This window comes from Penicillium angulare, assembly GCF_028827245.1.
Source record: "Penicillium angulare strain IBT 27051 chromosome Unknown utg000005l_segment0_segment0, whole genome shotgun sequence".
Classification (NCBI taxonomy): Eukaryota; Fungi; Ascomycota; class Eurotiomycetes; order Eurotiales; family Aspergillaceae; genus Penicillium; species Penicillium angulare.
In genome coordinates, this window is record NW_026623164.1 from 1,124,120 (window position 1) to 1,138,290 (window position 14,171).

Consider the following 14,171-nt stretch of genomic DNA (forward strand, 5'->3'; position numbering starts at 1 on the left):
CAGCACTGCATTACCGTGGTATGTTGCTATGGTGTACTCCGTAGTTAAGGCCCACCTAACCAGGTTAATGGGGAGCTGCGGAGCTCCAATCGCTGGGGATGGCAGAAAACGAGGCACGTGAGCCACCGCCCAGGAATTTGCGACTCTCAATTTGAGGTCCAGTGTATTCGGCCGTTCAGACACATGCAGATACCATTGATTCATTCACGAACGCAAGTTTAGCAATTCGCTGTACTTGTCGATATTTAATATCCTCCACCAATTCCTTCTCGTCTACCAAGACCCGTCTGTTCAATTGCCGACTATCAGGCTCGGAACAAAACATCTATTTATCCATCCCGATCCGCATCGCGACTTTTTGTCTACAACCTCGACATCATAGCTCAATTCTTTCAAAATGAGCTACTTCCGAATCACCCTCCTTCGTTCCGCTATCGGTCTCCCTCGCCGTTCTACAGATGTTCTCAAGGCGCTTGGCTTGAAAAAGCGCATGGGCACAGTCTTCCATCCCGTCTCTCAATCTGTGGCGGGTCAGATCATGAAAGTTAAAGAGTTGGTTGAGGTGCGAGAGGTCGATCGCTCAATGACAAAGCAGGAGGTTTGGCTTGAGCGCAAGCCTGATCCTGGATACTATGTTGAGAAGACATGTGTGGAGGAACGCGGAGAGATGGGCCGACAGTAGACTTTCTTCAGTTCTTTGCTGTATGATTATTTTACTTTTTCTTGACCGAAAAATGGGCTCTTAAGCAGATCAAAATTTGGCCTTGCAATGGGCAAAGTTGCCTCCCCCGGGATCTCTCCATCTATCGGGAACATCTGGTCTTCGGTCTTCATTTCTCCTTTTCCTGACTGTTGTGCATTCGAACCGTCCGGTTCCTTTTGATGTTCATATTTGTTTCTTGCATGGAGCGGGCTTTTTGTTTCTATGTTATCATGTACTTTACCTACTCTTTAAGGCCCATTTGGTCGTGATGACCATGGCTTGTTCACTTTTCTCTTCTCACTGGCTATCATGTATTATACGAGACTGATTGAATACACCCGAGAGAAAAATATGTGCAATTTGTATTAATTTCACTACTAATAGTATGGAATAGACGCGCCAGCCGTTTTCGTGTCCATCAGCATAGGCATATGAGGGCGCTGATAAGAACGCCGCAAAAGCCACAAGTATACCGACAGTCAAGAGCCACGGTAAAGGCTCAAACGAACCCGCGAAAATGCCGTGGCTTTTCATGTCGAATACGTGGGTATTTGTAAAAAAAAAAAAAAAAAAAAAACAATCTCTCTGGATGTACAATAGGAAAACCAAGAAAAAAAAAGACGATGAGTGTTTTTCATCATGCCCTTAAGCCTTGTAAAGGGTGTCGAGGAAACCAACAGCTAAACGGCTGATGACACTCTTATCTGGAATGCTGCCAGCAACACCATACAGAGTGGCAGTGTCACCGCGCTGGATAATGTACGCCTTTCCTTGCTTGCGACGTTCTTCGGCCTTGTCTAGTTGCATTTGGACGACCTCAGCAAGGTCATTGATAAGCTGGTCAACAGCCTTGGCAGTTGGGATAGTGAAAGCACAATGCATAGCTGGGGGAGATTGCAGAGCACTAAGGTGCCAACCCTTGGCTGATAATTCATCGGCGACATCGTAAATATCAATGGCGCCATTCTTGCTGCGGTAAGCCACCACGCTAACGATCGGGTTACCAATGACTTCAATATTCGGCGAGATGACAGGGTGTTCGCGAATTGCAGCTTCGAACTTGCGCGTCGCGTTGATAATCTCAGTGCAGGTATCGATGTAGCCGGTTTCGCCGACACTCATCATACTAGCCCAGCAACCGGCAATAAGGGCACCAGGACGGGAACCGGCAATGGAAGGCGACGCGTAAACACCGCCGGACCAATCGGGGTAGATGAAGTATTGGTGGCTGCGGTAGGCACTGTTGCGGTAGAGCAGACTAGAGTTACCCTTTGGTGCGAAACCGTACTTGTGAGTGTCAACACTGATGCTAGTAACACCAGGCTGACGGAAATCAAAGCCACCCTCTTCTTCGTATGGCGAAGGGAATCCGGCCTTCTTAAGAAGGGCGACAACGAAAGAACCCAAGCAGCAGTCGACGTGGAGTGGGACCTTATACTTCACCGCAATACGGGACAATGCTGGGATATCATCAACCATTCCGTGGGGGTAGTTTGGTGCAGAGCCAACAATGAGGATAGTGTTGGGGTTGATCAGACGGCGCATGGCATTGACATCGGCCTTGAACTCAGGCTCTGGGCAAGCCACACGGTGGAGCTTAATCTTGAAGTAATTGCAGGCCTTAATGAAAGCGGCATGGGCTGTTTCGGGTATGATCCTATAAATTATTAGCAATCGCATGTCGTAAAGTTACTCCGGAATAACTAAGAAGCTCACATTTCCGGCTCCTTGATACCACGCTCCAACAGACCCTTTTGCCGGGCAGCCAGACAAGCCATAAGAATAGATTCCGTACCACCAGCGGTAGTAACACCAGCACCATCAGAGGGAGCATTGAACATGTTCAAAACCTGCATAGACAATCAGCATCTAATACTCGCCAAAGAAATTCCTGTAAGGTAACATCTTCCCGTAAGAGCTACGTACCATAGCAACAACTTCCGCCTCCATTTTCCGAACTCCGGGGAAAACATCGGGATGGAGCGGATTCGTAACGCCAAACTTGCCAAAAGCCTCAGCCTGAAGTTTTAAAAGTTCCTCGCCTCCATGGTAAACAGCACCACTGACGCGACCATCCTCCCAACGTTTATGTTTCATATCAGAGAGTTTCCCGAGCTCCTCACGGACCTTGTCCGCAGTCCAACCTTCCTTAGGAAGCGTTGTATACCGATTGACATCCGGACCTGTCAAAACAAGCTTCTTCTGAAGATCATCAATAGCAGTTGTCACTTCCTTATCGACCATGCCGCGCACACCGGGAATGCGTAGGAAGGTAGAAACGATAAACAGGCGAACGGCGAAATAGACATTGCGGATGCTGCCGAAAAGGCCGTAGCCGCGGAGGGAGTAGAAGGTTTTGCGAACGTAACGAAATACGAATAGTATGAATACAATGTTGCGGAGACTGTATATGTGGGAAGAGGGGTGTGTTGTTAGCGATCGTGGATGTGGTCGTGATTCTGCGTTTCGCGGGGAAACTTGATCATAAGGTGGCGAGTAGGTCGAGTAGGTAGGTACTTACAGGTCCAGGTTTACGGCGGATAAATGGGCGCTGGATGCTCGGCCGTAGCCGAGCAGTTTGTTCTGCAGGGCGACTGGGAGCGCCGAGGAACTCATTTTGCCCGTTAAATGGGATTTAGGAAGTAATGATGTGGATGATGGGGGAACTTGGAGATAATGAGGCGGAGGTGGACGTTAAGTAAGGTCCGGACTCCGGACGCCCCGTCAAACCAAGCCGAGGTTCTCCACATGAATAACTACATCATATCGACTTATGAAAAGAGATTGATAGTTGAAGTTGATTTAGAATTGTTCTTTCATGAAATTACAGAACTTGTTTAAATTTTTTTTATGCAGATTAATAGAAGAAAGAATAACTTATGAATCGACTTATTCATTGCTGGGCCGATTTGGCCGCTGCGCTTATATACAAAATGTAGAGAAGACTCTCCAAACACCACCCAGTTTTTTTCTCCTTTCGGGTTCCAAGTGCCGTAAAATGACTTGTCAAAACCCGAGAATAAGACATAAGGAAAAGTCCCAAAAAACGTAAATCACATCAAATCATCAGAATATCCACGGTATCTGACTCTCAAGCGGGCTGCCGCTATGCAAGCTTTTGAGGACGCGGGGAATAATCTGGTGCACGCACGCTATTTTAACACAAAATGGCAATATTTTTTTTTCGAGATGTTTAAACGGCAACATTGTTGGCCTTAGCCTCAAGGGCCAGCTCCTTCTCCTTGGCGGCAAATTGAGCCTGCTCCTCGGCAGTCAGGTCCATGAGGGGCTTGTTCTCACCCAACTTGAGGTTACGGTGGTAAGCACGGATAATGCTGTCAGCATCGTCGACGGCAATGGGACGAATGTCAGCCAGAGCCTTGATCTTGGCAGTGCACTCCTTGTATTGCGCATCGGTCATCTCGAGCTTGAGCTGCTGAGCACGGGACTTGATGGCGTTCCAGCCAGTCAAGCGAGAGGCGAAGTGCACATAGCGAGTCATACCGAAGTCGGCGGGGTTGATGATCTCGTAAGTGCTGGGGTTGTTAAGGATAGCCTTGGCGTGGATACCGGCCTTGTGGGTGAAGGCACAGAAACCGGTGATGTAGTTGTTGAAGGGGATGTTGACCTCAACGGCCTCGGCGACGAGGTCCTCGACGTCCTTGAGCTTCTCGAGCTTGTACTTGCCCTTGACATATTCAGGGTCGGCGACCATCATACGGGCCATCAGACCACCAAGAGGGGTGATACCGTTACGCTCACCGATACCCAGGACGGAGGTATCGATGTGAGTAGCACCGGCCTCGAGGGCACAGTAGGCGTTGGCAATAGCACAACCGGTGTCGTTGTGGAAGTGAGTCTCGATATCGCAGCCAACAACGCCACGCAGAACACGGACGAGCTCATAGACCTGGCGGGGGGAGGCACAGCCAACAGTGTCGGCAATACCAACACGGTTCACACCGACCTTGTCGACGGCAGAGTAGATGGACAGAAGGTCAACTAGGTCGGAACGGAAAGAGTCCTCGCTGGAGAAACGGATCTCAATGCCCTTAGACTTGACGAATTCGATAACTTCAATGGCGGCGTTCTTGATGTAGGTCATGTCCTTACCGTGAGAGTGCTCACGGAGGTATGAGGAGGTACCAATGACAACGTCGACACCATCAACACCGGTCTCAACGGCAACACGGGCATCGTCCATGTGGCAACGAATGTGAGTGAGAATCTAAGCCCCAGTAAGCTTCTGTATATTTACCAAATCCACCCACTGGTGGAAATTTGCCACCGAGAGGCGATTGTGTGGGACGTACCTTGGCCTTCAGTCCAAGCTTGCAAATGGCCTCGCAGTCAGCACGAGACTGCTCAGAAGCGCAGGGGCTAGTAAGCTCGATCTACACACATATCATTAGTTTTGTGCACTTTATGAATTCCAATATATGCAAAGATTGTCGACAAATGACTCACGTAGTCAACACCGAAGTCATCAAGAGCTCTGGCGATCTCGATCTTCTTCTCGGTATCAAAGAAGGCGTTGGCGAACTGCTCACCCTCGCGCAGGGTACTCTCAATAATTTGGAAGCGAGAGACATTGCTCAGGAAATCGGTGACGCCGACATTGTGGCCGTAAGGGTTGCGGGAAGCGGAAGGGTGAGGGTTCTGGCGGGTCTCGATACCGGTGAAGCCGGGGTAGTCCTTGCCTATAATTGAAAGATTAGTACTTTCAATCACTATAGACTCGAGCTCTGAAGAACAAAATACATACCGTCGGCTCCGTTGGCACCATTAGTCTGCCCATTGGGCTCGGGGTCGGCACCGGGGCACATTGTGAATATAGTTTAGTGGGGGTTGATGTATGGAGGGGTAGTTCGGTTGTGGTTTGGAGGACGAATGGAAAGTATAACAGAATTGACTAGGTATTTTAAGACCAAGTCACAGAAATTTGGATGATATTTATGTCAAGGAGGGGAGGAAGTAAGAGTCATAAAGGTGGAGTGGGCGGTGGGCTTTTTGTTCTGCGTAGTAATCGTTGTTCGCTCTCTCGGCGGCAAAAAAAAGGCAAAAAAAGAAAAATTTCACTTGCGGGGTGGAGTAGGCCGAATGCGCTCATAGGTTCCCGCTGGTAATTTTTCTTTGCCCTTTCCAAACCACAATGACTCAATTTTTAGGATCGACTACTTTTTATGCCTGTTCAGAATTCCATCTTGCAGGAAACTGAAATTCTACAGGTTCACTCTTCTACGCCCTATACAAGCGGGTTAAGGATTCGGTATTTGTCGTGCCCTAATGCCAATTGCCATGGTTTTTATTTTCTTTCATTAGTCTCTTTAGTCTCTTTTATTGTTTGGTTGTTTGGAGGGGCACCCCGACATCGGCACGGCGGGGTCCTAGCTCAGGGCCTATAGCTATGTACACTGACCGGTGGACTGAGTGGACTGGGTGGACATCGCCGAATATTTAAATGGCCTGGGCATTATTTGTTAATAATCCTGATAAGCACTGTATCTTGTGTCGTCATACTACTCCACGTTAGGGACTCGGCTATAGTGATGTACAGAGCAAACCTAGGTTCTATGCTTCCCCATTCATGCGATCATTATAAAGTTCTTTCTCCACATACATTCAAACTCAGACATATTTGGACTATTCACTGGGATTAAAACATGGTAAAAAAAGATTTAAAAAAAGACAAATACAAATAGACAACAAGAAAAATAAAATAATAAAAAGGTACCTAAAAGTCAATATCGATCGCGCTACCTTGTATATGGCGGAGGAGGCGCCCACACCAAGCCCACACCTTGCTGAGCAGTCGGCAGTTGAGATGGTGACTCCCACGCGTTTTCCACTTCTGATACTGGAGGAACCTCGCGCTCGGTGAAATGTGGTCGACGTGCTCGAAAGAGACGACGAATGTAGTTTTCAGGTGAATGAAGCAGAGGTGCCCCAGCCATATTGTTAGCATGGTACCGAGCAGCATTACGAACCCCGGAAGCACGAAGAATGAGCCAGCATGGGGATTGTTCAGGATTTCTTCTATATTGTCACCGTCTAGTCAACATTCACATTCATACTGGACTCAGCTCAAGAATCTTGAGACTCTCACCGAAGAAAGCATCCAGGGTACCACTGCGGAGAGATAGTATGGATGAATGGACATGATCTATTAGCTTATCTGTTAGTGGAACCCATTTGGTGTTGCTGAGGCATTTCTCATATTATTCCATGAATAATATCATGGAATAATATTGTCGACCATTCGAATTTAGCTGTCTATACTTACTCCAATGGGTCTGATGATGGTGAGGATAGATAGCCGTGGTCTGGGATATGGGTGCAAAGGCAGTGCGACGCGTAAACACCAGAAGGTAGACGAGCCCTGTCAGCTTTGAAGTTATTAGAGGGGCCATGGGAGTGTATAATGACCATAAGGATAATAATGAGTAGGTCGAAAATCACATCATGCACCATTCGATCATGGTCATTTGGACACCACGGCGGGTTTGTTGACATCAACCACCAATGCAAAGGCAGCAATATAGACCAACCTGAAACCTATTCACTTCTTTTAAGACCAGTATTATGGTATGTTGGCCTGAAGTCAATTTTCCATGCATCTAGGTAACAATTGCAATGCTTTCCGGTGCCCTATTGCCTGGGAACTTTGAGATCAGATGGTGCAAATGGAGAGATAATCCAGCAGTGTTAGACTAAAGAGGCATGCATTAAAGATTGATAGGCGTCCTTTACTCGGATATTATCATGAGTTCAAGAAAAGGAAACAGCTCCTTTATCGATATAGATAGCGTCTTAGTGCTAGAGTGGATCTGGAGACGCGTTGCAAATATGCAAGTCATAAATGGTCCAGACTAGTATTCTCAGTGGCAAGACCAGTGCAGTGCACAATATTGTACTGCATTTTGGGATAAAAAACAAATAAAAGTATTGAAACTTATTCCTCAATATGTAATCTCCTTGCTAACATATATTCCTCTATGTATATAGACTTTAACAACAGCTTTCAAGAACCCATGAGGCTATTATGTGGACCGGATCTCCCCGCGTGCCATTTGCGCGGTCGTGGTTGGTCCGGGCGCTCAGGCCAGCTGTCGTCCGGCCTAAGCTGGCTTCCACGCCCAGATCTTCTTTTCTCCTATCCACCCTCCGGTCCGAGTCAATTGATCTACCTGTAAAAGGTGAGTTTTCTATCTCCGAAGACACCGAAGTTTCATCTCTTCAGTGTCTATTTGATGATTATCCCCATATACTCTGATCTAACACGCGTCGCAGCCCCAAGATGCATTTCACATCACTTGTCGCCCTCCTCCCTGCCCTTGCCCTGGCACAGGAACAGGTGCCCCTCGCCGACCGTGTGCAGGGATGGTTCAACAAGGCCAAGTCCCTCGTCCCGACCGCTGTCCCGGTTGACCCCATCGTGAAGCTGTCTGAGAAGGTCACCGAGAAGAGCGTCACTCCCTTGACTCTGAGCAACTGGGAGTCTATCCTGACTCCCGGCCTCGAGCCTGAGGACTGGCTTATCTTCGTGACTGGCGGAAACAAGACCTGCTTCGGTCGTTGCGAGCACGCCACCAAGGCATTCAACGTAAGTAATCACCATGGGTTCGCTGACATGCTCAAATCCAGGGCATTCGGGCTGAACTCCTCCCAAACGGTACTTTTGATTCCCATCTGACAACGTCTCTTTTCATCAGGAATCCACCCTTCTCTTCGCTGCTGACCCTACCTCTCCTAACCTCGGTTACATGGACTGTGAGGAGAACCGCGTTCTCTGCTCTATCTGGTCTGCCGGCGCTCCTAGCATCTACTACTTCGAGAAGCCCGTGACCCAGTCCGAGGGTCGCGCCCCTACTCCCTTGCACATCATCTACCTGAACGCCACCACCATTACTCCCAAGGAGATCTACGAGATCCACTCCAAGAAGACTTTCCAGGAGACCGAGCCTTATGAGGGCGCTATGCACCCTACCGACAGCTGGCTCGCCCAGAACAAGCTGAACACCCCCATCGGTTACGCTCTCTACGCCATCGGTGCTGTCCCCAGCTGGATGTTCATGATCGGTATCAGTTTCTTCAGCCGTACCTTCATGTAGGTTTCCTCAAACTCCGTTTCCAACTGTCTTGTTAGACCACCATACTAATCAACCCTCCTTCTTTAGGGGCCGTCGCATGGGCAACGTTGGTGCGCAGCAGCGTCCTGCTGCCGCTCCCGCTGGAAGCGCTAACTAGAACCTCTTCTTTTATTTGGTGGTTTATTTTTTGGTTCTTTAGGTTGTATATAGCGAGTTGCGGGCCCCGGGCCTCCTGGATTACGTTCAATGCACTTGGTTTGCCGCGAACTATTCATTCGAAGACACTTGGATAACATTTATTGGGGGCACTGGCTACAGTACTAGTTGTGCCCCAAAGCTAGTTCAATAGTATTTTAATTTAGGCCGATCCCTCGGTTCGACTGCAAACTACTACTAATTTGACCTTTTCTCCTTCAACCTGTTCTATGTTCTGATCAATGCCAATGTCGATTAAGTGCTAAAGCGAGTAAATATCCACACACGGAACCATCCAATGTTGATGGGTGCAACTAGTATGTGTTTCCAAGGAAGTTAGTGTTTCAAGTTGTGGTGACTGAAGTAGTAGTAGTACATAGTAGGCCCACGATGACCGAAACCCGTAGACGGGGAACATATACATATACTAGTAACCTTAGAAAGCCCCAGCAATTTGGGCAAAAAGACATCAATTGATTATAATGCTGAATAAAAATTTGCAATTAGAATAAGAAACCTTATTCAAATTTATAAATCGTTTACAAAATAGATAAAATTCGATTTTATTTTAGAAGCTACCATAGTACAATAAACCAAAATATCGCTAGGCGTCGCCGCAGGATATGTCATCATCGGCGATCCGATTCTCACCCACTGCAACTCGAACCTCAAAAGCAACAACCCACAATCAATCAATTCTCCTCCACCCTCTCCCTCCTAAAAATGGCCGCGCCAGTCCCCCTAGACCGCATGCCACCCACAACAACCGCCTACGTGATCGCGACCGCAATCCTTGCCGGTGTGACAGGTTACTTCATCGGCCAAGGCGCCTCAATAAACCTCTTCAAAGAGAAGCAAGGATGGCCAAATGGATACGACGTTAAGCCCCCCGTGGACTCCTCAGATGAAGAACTTGAAGGCGAATCCGACGACGAGAGCGAGGATGGAAACGGCGAGGAACTGGCAAACTTCAAGGACAATGTTGAGGAGGTGAAGCTTGTGCTGGTTGTTCGAACTGATCTGGGCATGACCAAGGGTACGTTACGTTGATGGTTCACAAGAGACACCAAGAAAGAACCGAAACCCCTCAAAACATATCGACATGGATTGATTGTATGCGCACATTATGCGCACATTATGCTAACTTATTTGTTTTGTGTTCTTATAGGCAAAATCGCCGCCCAAGCCTCCCACGCTACACTTGCTTGCTACAAATATTTCCTGAAACATGAGCCTGAGTCCCCTATTCTGCGCCAATGGGAGAACATGGGGCAGGCTAAGATCGCGCTGCAGATCAAGGGCGAGGATGAGTTGTTGACGCTGCAGGCGCAGGCTATGAGTCTTGGTCTTTGCGCGCGTGTTATTCAGGATGCGGGCCGTACGCAGATTGCTAGTGGGAGTCGGACGGTTCTAGGTGTTTTGGGACCTAAGAGCGTTGTTGATGGTGTCACGGGGCATTTAAAGTTGCTATAAACCACATTATTACCCATGTGTATATTTATGCGTGATATATAGGAGGATATAATGGTCATGATCCATGATTTGACGAATCGTCTCATCTCATCTCTCACTTCTGCATGTCCCCGCAGGCAACGCGGTGGGTCTAGTCCGTTGTTTAGAGCTTGTAGAAATTTTCATGCGATGCAGAGTAGGTAGCTAGCTCTGCAGGCTCATCTGAAAAATTACTTTTAAAGCTAAACCTGGACGCGGTGTTGCTTCTGTCGAGGTCTGCTCTCCGCGAGGATCGCCTCTCCCGATGTTTACGATATACGAATGAAAAAACAAAGCTATATAAATGGAATTGGGATGTTGGCAAGTCATGGTTAGCCCCTAGCCTCACGGACCAACGGCCATCGGCAAAGAGATTAGGAATATGACGCCGTCCACGAAAGGGCATCCAAGCCGAGCTCACCAGTGGGAGCTCAAGACCCAGACCACAAAGCCCAGTGCAGACATTTAATCTGAGATCTGTCGACTGGATACCGTAAAGTGCCATACATGTAGAAATGGATGGCTCCATGTCGTCGAACTGCCCAGCTCTCAACCGAAACATGAGGGAGAACCCCCATGACCAGGAAATCTGGACACAGATCTGTGCTTGTGTATTAGGTTGAAGAAAAGAAAGAAGGAAAAAAACCCAGAGAGAGAAACTTTTATGAGGATCCAGAAGTGGCGCTAGACCTATTGGGGAATAGTGGATACTGTCACATGACCAGCTATGAATCAAGTGGACCAACCGATATTGATAGCGGATTCAAGACGACGTTTGGAGTTGGATCTTGGATCACCCTTTCTTCTTTCTCTTTTCGAAAACCCCCTTCCATTCACTGCTGCGTTGTGCTGTCAGGTGAACACTCGGCACAATGACGGACGCCGTATCCATCGAACAGACTAATAAGATCCGAATCTCTCTTGGACTGCCACCACTCGCTGTCCCGGGCGCCACCGGTCCAGCGTTCCAAGATGACGACTCTTCGAGCGGATCGGAAGACGAAGAAGACCCCGCGAGTACCATTGAAACCCGTCAAGCGGAGGGATACGACAACTGGAAGAAACTTCAGGATGAATCCGATGCGAAGCGCCGACGCGAAGAAAAGAACGCTGCAATCAAGAAAGCGCGCGACGAAGCCCAACGAAAACTACAACTAGAGGGCACTACGCTGGGTGATGCGGAGGGACCCGATCTCGATACCAAAGCCTGGCTGATGCAGTCTAAGAAACGAACAAAGAAAATCGAGAAGGAACGAGCGCGCAAACTTGCTCAGGAATTCGAGGAACGAGAACGTGAGGCCGCTATTCAATACACAGCTGCCGATTTGGCTGGTGTCAAGGTTGGGCATTCTATGCGTGCTTTCGAAGGTGGCGAGGATCACATTCTTACACTGAAAGACGCTGGGATTGATGAAGAAGAAGAGGGCGATGAGCTGGAGGATGTGAATCTGGCCGAGAAGGAGAAGGCGGATGAGAGAAATGAGTTGAAGAAGCGCAAGCCTGTCTATGACCCCACTGCTGAAAATCAAGGAATCCTTTCACACTACGACGAGGAAATCGAGGGCAAGAAGCGCAAGAGATTCACACTTGATGCCAAGGGCTCTACGGAAGAGGAACGGGAAGCTAAGAGACAGGAAGTCTCTAACAAATTGAAGATGGGCTCTATCAGTCTTGATTTGGAGCCCGAGATCCCGGCTTCTGATTACATGGATATCAGTGAAGTCAAGATTAAGAAACCAAAGAAGAAGAAGAGCAAGACTACCAAACAACGAGCTACCATTGAGGACGACGATCTTTTCCCTCCCACCGAATCAAATGGAGCATCGATGGAGGTTGATTCAGCAAATGGTGTTCCAGTTGTCGCCCCTCGAAAGCCAATCGATCAGAATGTCTCCTTTGTGGATGATGACGATTTACAAGCATCTCTTGCTCTCCAGCGCCGTGCTGCATTCAAAAAGCGCAAGAAGATGCGCCCCGAGGATCTTGCCCAACAGCTTCGTGAAGAAGAATCACAAACTCCAATGGAGGTAGAGACCCCCGGGGATGAAACAGAAGAACCCGGTCTCGTTATCGACGAGACATCAGAATTCATTTCCAACCTTCAGAAACCCACCATTCCCGAGAAAGAGGAGCGACGGAAGTCTACACCCATGGAGGACGGAGCTCCCCAGCCCGAGCACGAGGATGAGCTACAGGACGTCGATATGGAGCGCTCTTACAATGATATCGAAGACGACGAGGACCTCGCCGAGCGTCTCAAGCAAGCACAATCCGAAGAGGCCAAACAAGAGCTTACAGGTACCGGATTGGAAGAAGAATCTACATTGGACCAGGGTCTAGGAGCTACATTGGCAATGCTACGACAGCGTGGTCTGGTGAAGAAGGAAACGAACAGCAGCGAAAACAACGTCCTTACCCGAGACCGTCAACGTTTCCTGCAAGACAAGCTGAACCGCGAGGCCGACGCCGACCGACGCGCCCGCTTACAACGTGAACGCGACCGTGCTTCCGGCAAGCTTGACCGCATGACAGCCCGTGAGCGCGAGGAGTACGCCCGATGGGAGAACAAGCAACGTGACCAACAAGAAGCGCGCCAGATGGCGGAAATCTTCAGTAAGGAGTATAAGCCGGATGTGCAACTTAAGTACACTGATGAATACGGTCGTGCGATGAACCAGAAGGAAGCATTCAAGCATCTCAGTCACCAATTCCACGGAAAGGGCAGCGGCAAGATGAAGACGGAGAAACGATTGAAGAAGATCGAGGACGAACAGAAGCAAGAGGCTATGAGTACCTTGGATAGCAGTCAGCATACGGGTATGAACAATGCCATGGGAGCTCAAGCGCGTAAAAATCGTCAAGCTGGTGTGCGACTGGGTTAAAACAGAACAGAACAGCGGATGTTGTTGCTTTGTTGAGATTGCAGATAATCATATTTTATCCTGTGTATAGAGTTGCGAAATGACCACCTCACGATCTACATAATATTTCACGTTGTTTTTGCTGCTCCATGTCCCGCTAGACTGTATTTGTATAGTCCTCCCGATTGATCGGCTCGTCGGGTTGCTACGTAATGAACCCAGTATAGGTAAGTCGGCGCCGGGTCGATCAGACCATCGCTCCCTTTGTCTCCGCGTGTGGGGATTCGACATTTCCCCCATTCACACTTGGTCGGATTCAAAGCCGAGATATTTTCTTCTGCCAAACTTTTCAACGAGAGCCTCGACACAACCTTACACTTTACAATGTACAGTATACATAGATAGCTTCGCTAATGCAATTACTTCTTTACCATGATCCTCATATTTTCCTTTATGCGCCCTGTCCGCAAACACCGGGATTTTACCCCAACTGGGCGTGAGGGGAAGGACTGATGGTATTGTGGAGCTGGCAGCCTGAATCAGCTCACCGGGGAATTGAACTCCCGAAGTCGCGCAATGTCGGGGATGCATTTCCATATGCACTAGAACCTGGAGTGTCCGTATATTATCTGATCTACACGATGTGCTGTTATAAACCCTAATGGTGTGGAGGTAGAGCTTAAGAACGTAAAAAACATACCACTATTTGTTAGCAGAATACATAGTACTTGTAGTACTTACAGACTGAAAGCAATACATAGACTGTAATAACATAGCAACATTGAATTGATGTAGTAGCTCCCCAATAATCCTGTATTGACCCCTGCGTGG

The 14,171-nt window shown here is 48.4% G+C and overlaps 7 protein-coding genes across 7 annotated transcripts; 4 read left to right on the top strand and 3 right to left on the bottom strand.

The window, feature by feature from the left end:
- Positions 1 to 397: 397 nt before the first annotated feature.
- N7478_007817 (mitochondrial 54S ribosomal protein uL30m) lies at positions 398 to 682 on the top strand (the record flags this gene model as incomplete). Its single annotated transcript, XM_056924031.1, has 1 exon — positions 398 to 682. The coding sequence occupies one exon, from the start codon at positions 398 to 400 to the stop codon at positions 680 to 682; it is 285 nt and encodes a 94-aa protein (XP_056776757.1).
- A 666-nt stretch (positions 683 to 1,348) lies between these two features.
- N7478_007818 (sphinganine-1-phosphate aldolase DPL1) lies at positions 1,349 to 3,319 on the bottom strand (the record flags this gene model as incomplete). Its single annotated transcript, XM_056924032.1, has 4 exons — positions 1,349 to 2,360; positions 2,420 to 2,553; positions 2,630 to 3,107; positions 3,225 to 3,319. 4 exons carry the CDS (start codon positions 3,317 to 3,319, stop codon positions 1,349 to 1,351), a joined length of 1,719 nt encoding a protein of 572 aa, XP_056776758.1.
- Positions 3,320 to 3,896: 577 nt separating this feature from the next.
- On the bottom strand, positions 3,897 to 5,529 carry hcsA (homocitrate synthase; the record flags this gene model as incomplete). The annotated part of the gene is made up of 4 exons (XM_056924033.1): positions 3,897 to 4,931; positions 5,017 to 5,097; positions 5,171 to 5,403; positions 5,469 to 5,529. The coding sequence occupies 4 exons, from the start codon at positions 5,527 to 5,529 to the stop codon at positions 3,897 to 3,899; spliced, it is 1,410 nt and encodes a 469-aa protein (XP_056776759.1).
- Positions 5,530 to 6,459: 930 nt separating this feature from the next.
- On the bottom strand, positions 6,460 to 7,132 carry N7478_007820 (uncharacterized protein; the record flags this gene model as incomplete). The annotated part of the gene is made up of 2 exons (XM_056924034.1): positions 6,460 to 6,739; positions 6,987 to 7,132. The coding sequence occupies 2 exons, from the start codon at positions 7,130 to 7,132 to the stop codon at positions 6,460 to 6,462; spliced, it is 426 nt and encodes a 141-aa protein (XP_056776760.1).
- Positions 7,133 to 8,000: 868 nt separating this feature from the next.
- N7478_007821 (uncharacterized protein) lies at positions 8,001 to 8,950 on the top strand (the record flags this gene model as incomplete). The annotated part of the gene is made up of 3 exons (XM_056924035.1): positions 8,001 to 8,306; positions 8,416 to 8,810; positions 8,881 to 8,950. The coding sequence occupies 3 exons, from the start codon at positions 8,001 to 8,003 to the stop codon at positions 8,948 to 8,950; spliced, it is 771 nt and encodes a 256-aa protein (XP_056776761.1).
- A 761-nt stretch (positions 8,951 to 9,711) lies between these two features.
- Positions 9,712 to 10,461, top strand: N7478_007822 (aminoacyl-tRNA hydrolase PTH2; the record flags this gene model as incomplete). Its single annotated transcript, XM_056924036.1, has 2 exons — positions 9,712 to 10,024; positions 10,157 to 10,461. The coding sequence occupies 2 exons, from the start codon at positions 9,712 to 9,714 to the stop codon at positions 10,459 to 10,461; spliced, it is 618 nt and encodes a 205-aa protein (XP_056776762.1).
- An 890-nt stretch (positions 10,462 to 11,351) lies between these two features.
- On the top strand, positions 11,352 to 13,361 carry N7478_007823 (U4/U6-U5 snRNP complex subunit SNU66; the record flags this gene model as incomplete). The annotated part of the gene is made up of 1 exon (XM_056924037.1): positions 11,352 to 13,361. One exon carries the CDS (start codon positions 11,352 to 11,354, stop codon positions 13,359 to 13,361), a length of 2,010 nt encoding a protein of 669 aa, XP_056776763.1.
- Positions 13,362 to 14,171: the final 810 nt, after the last annotated feature.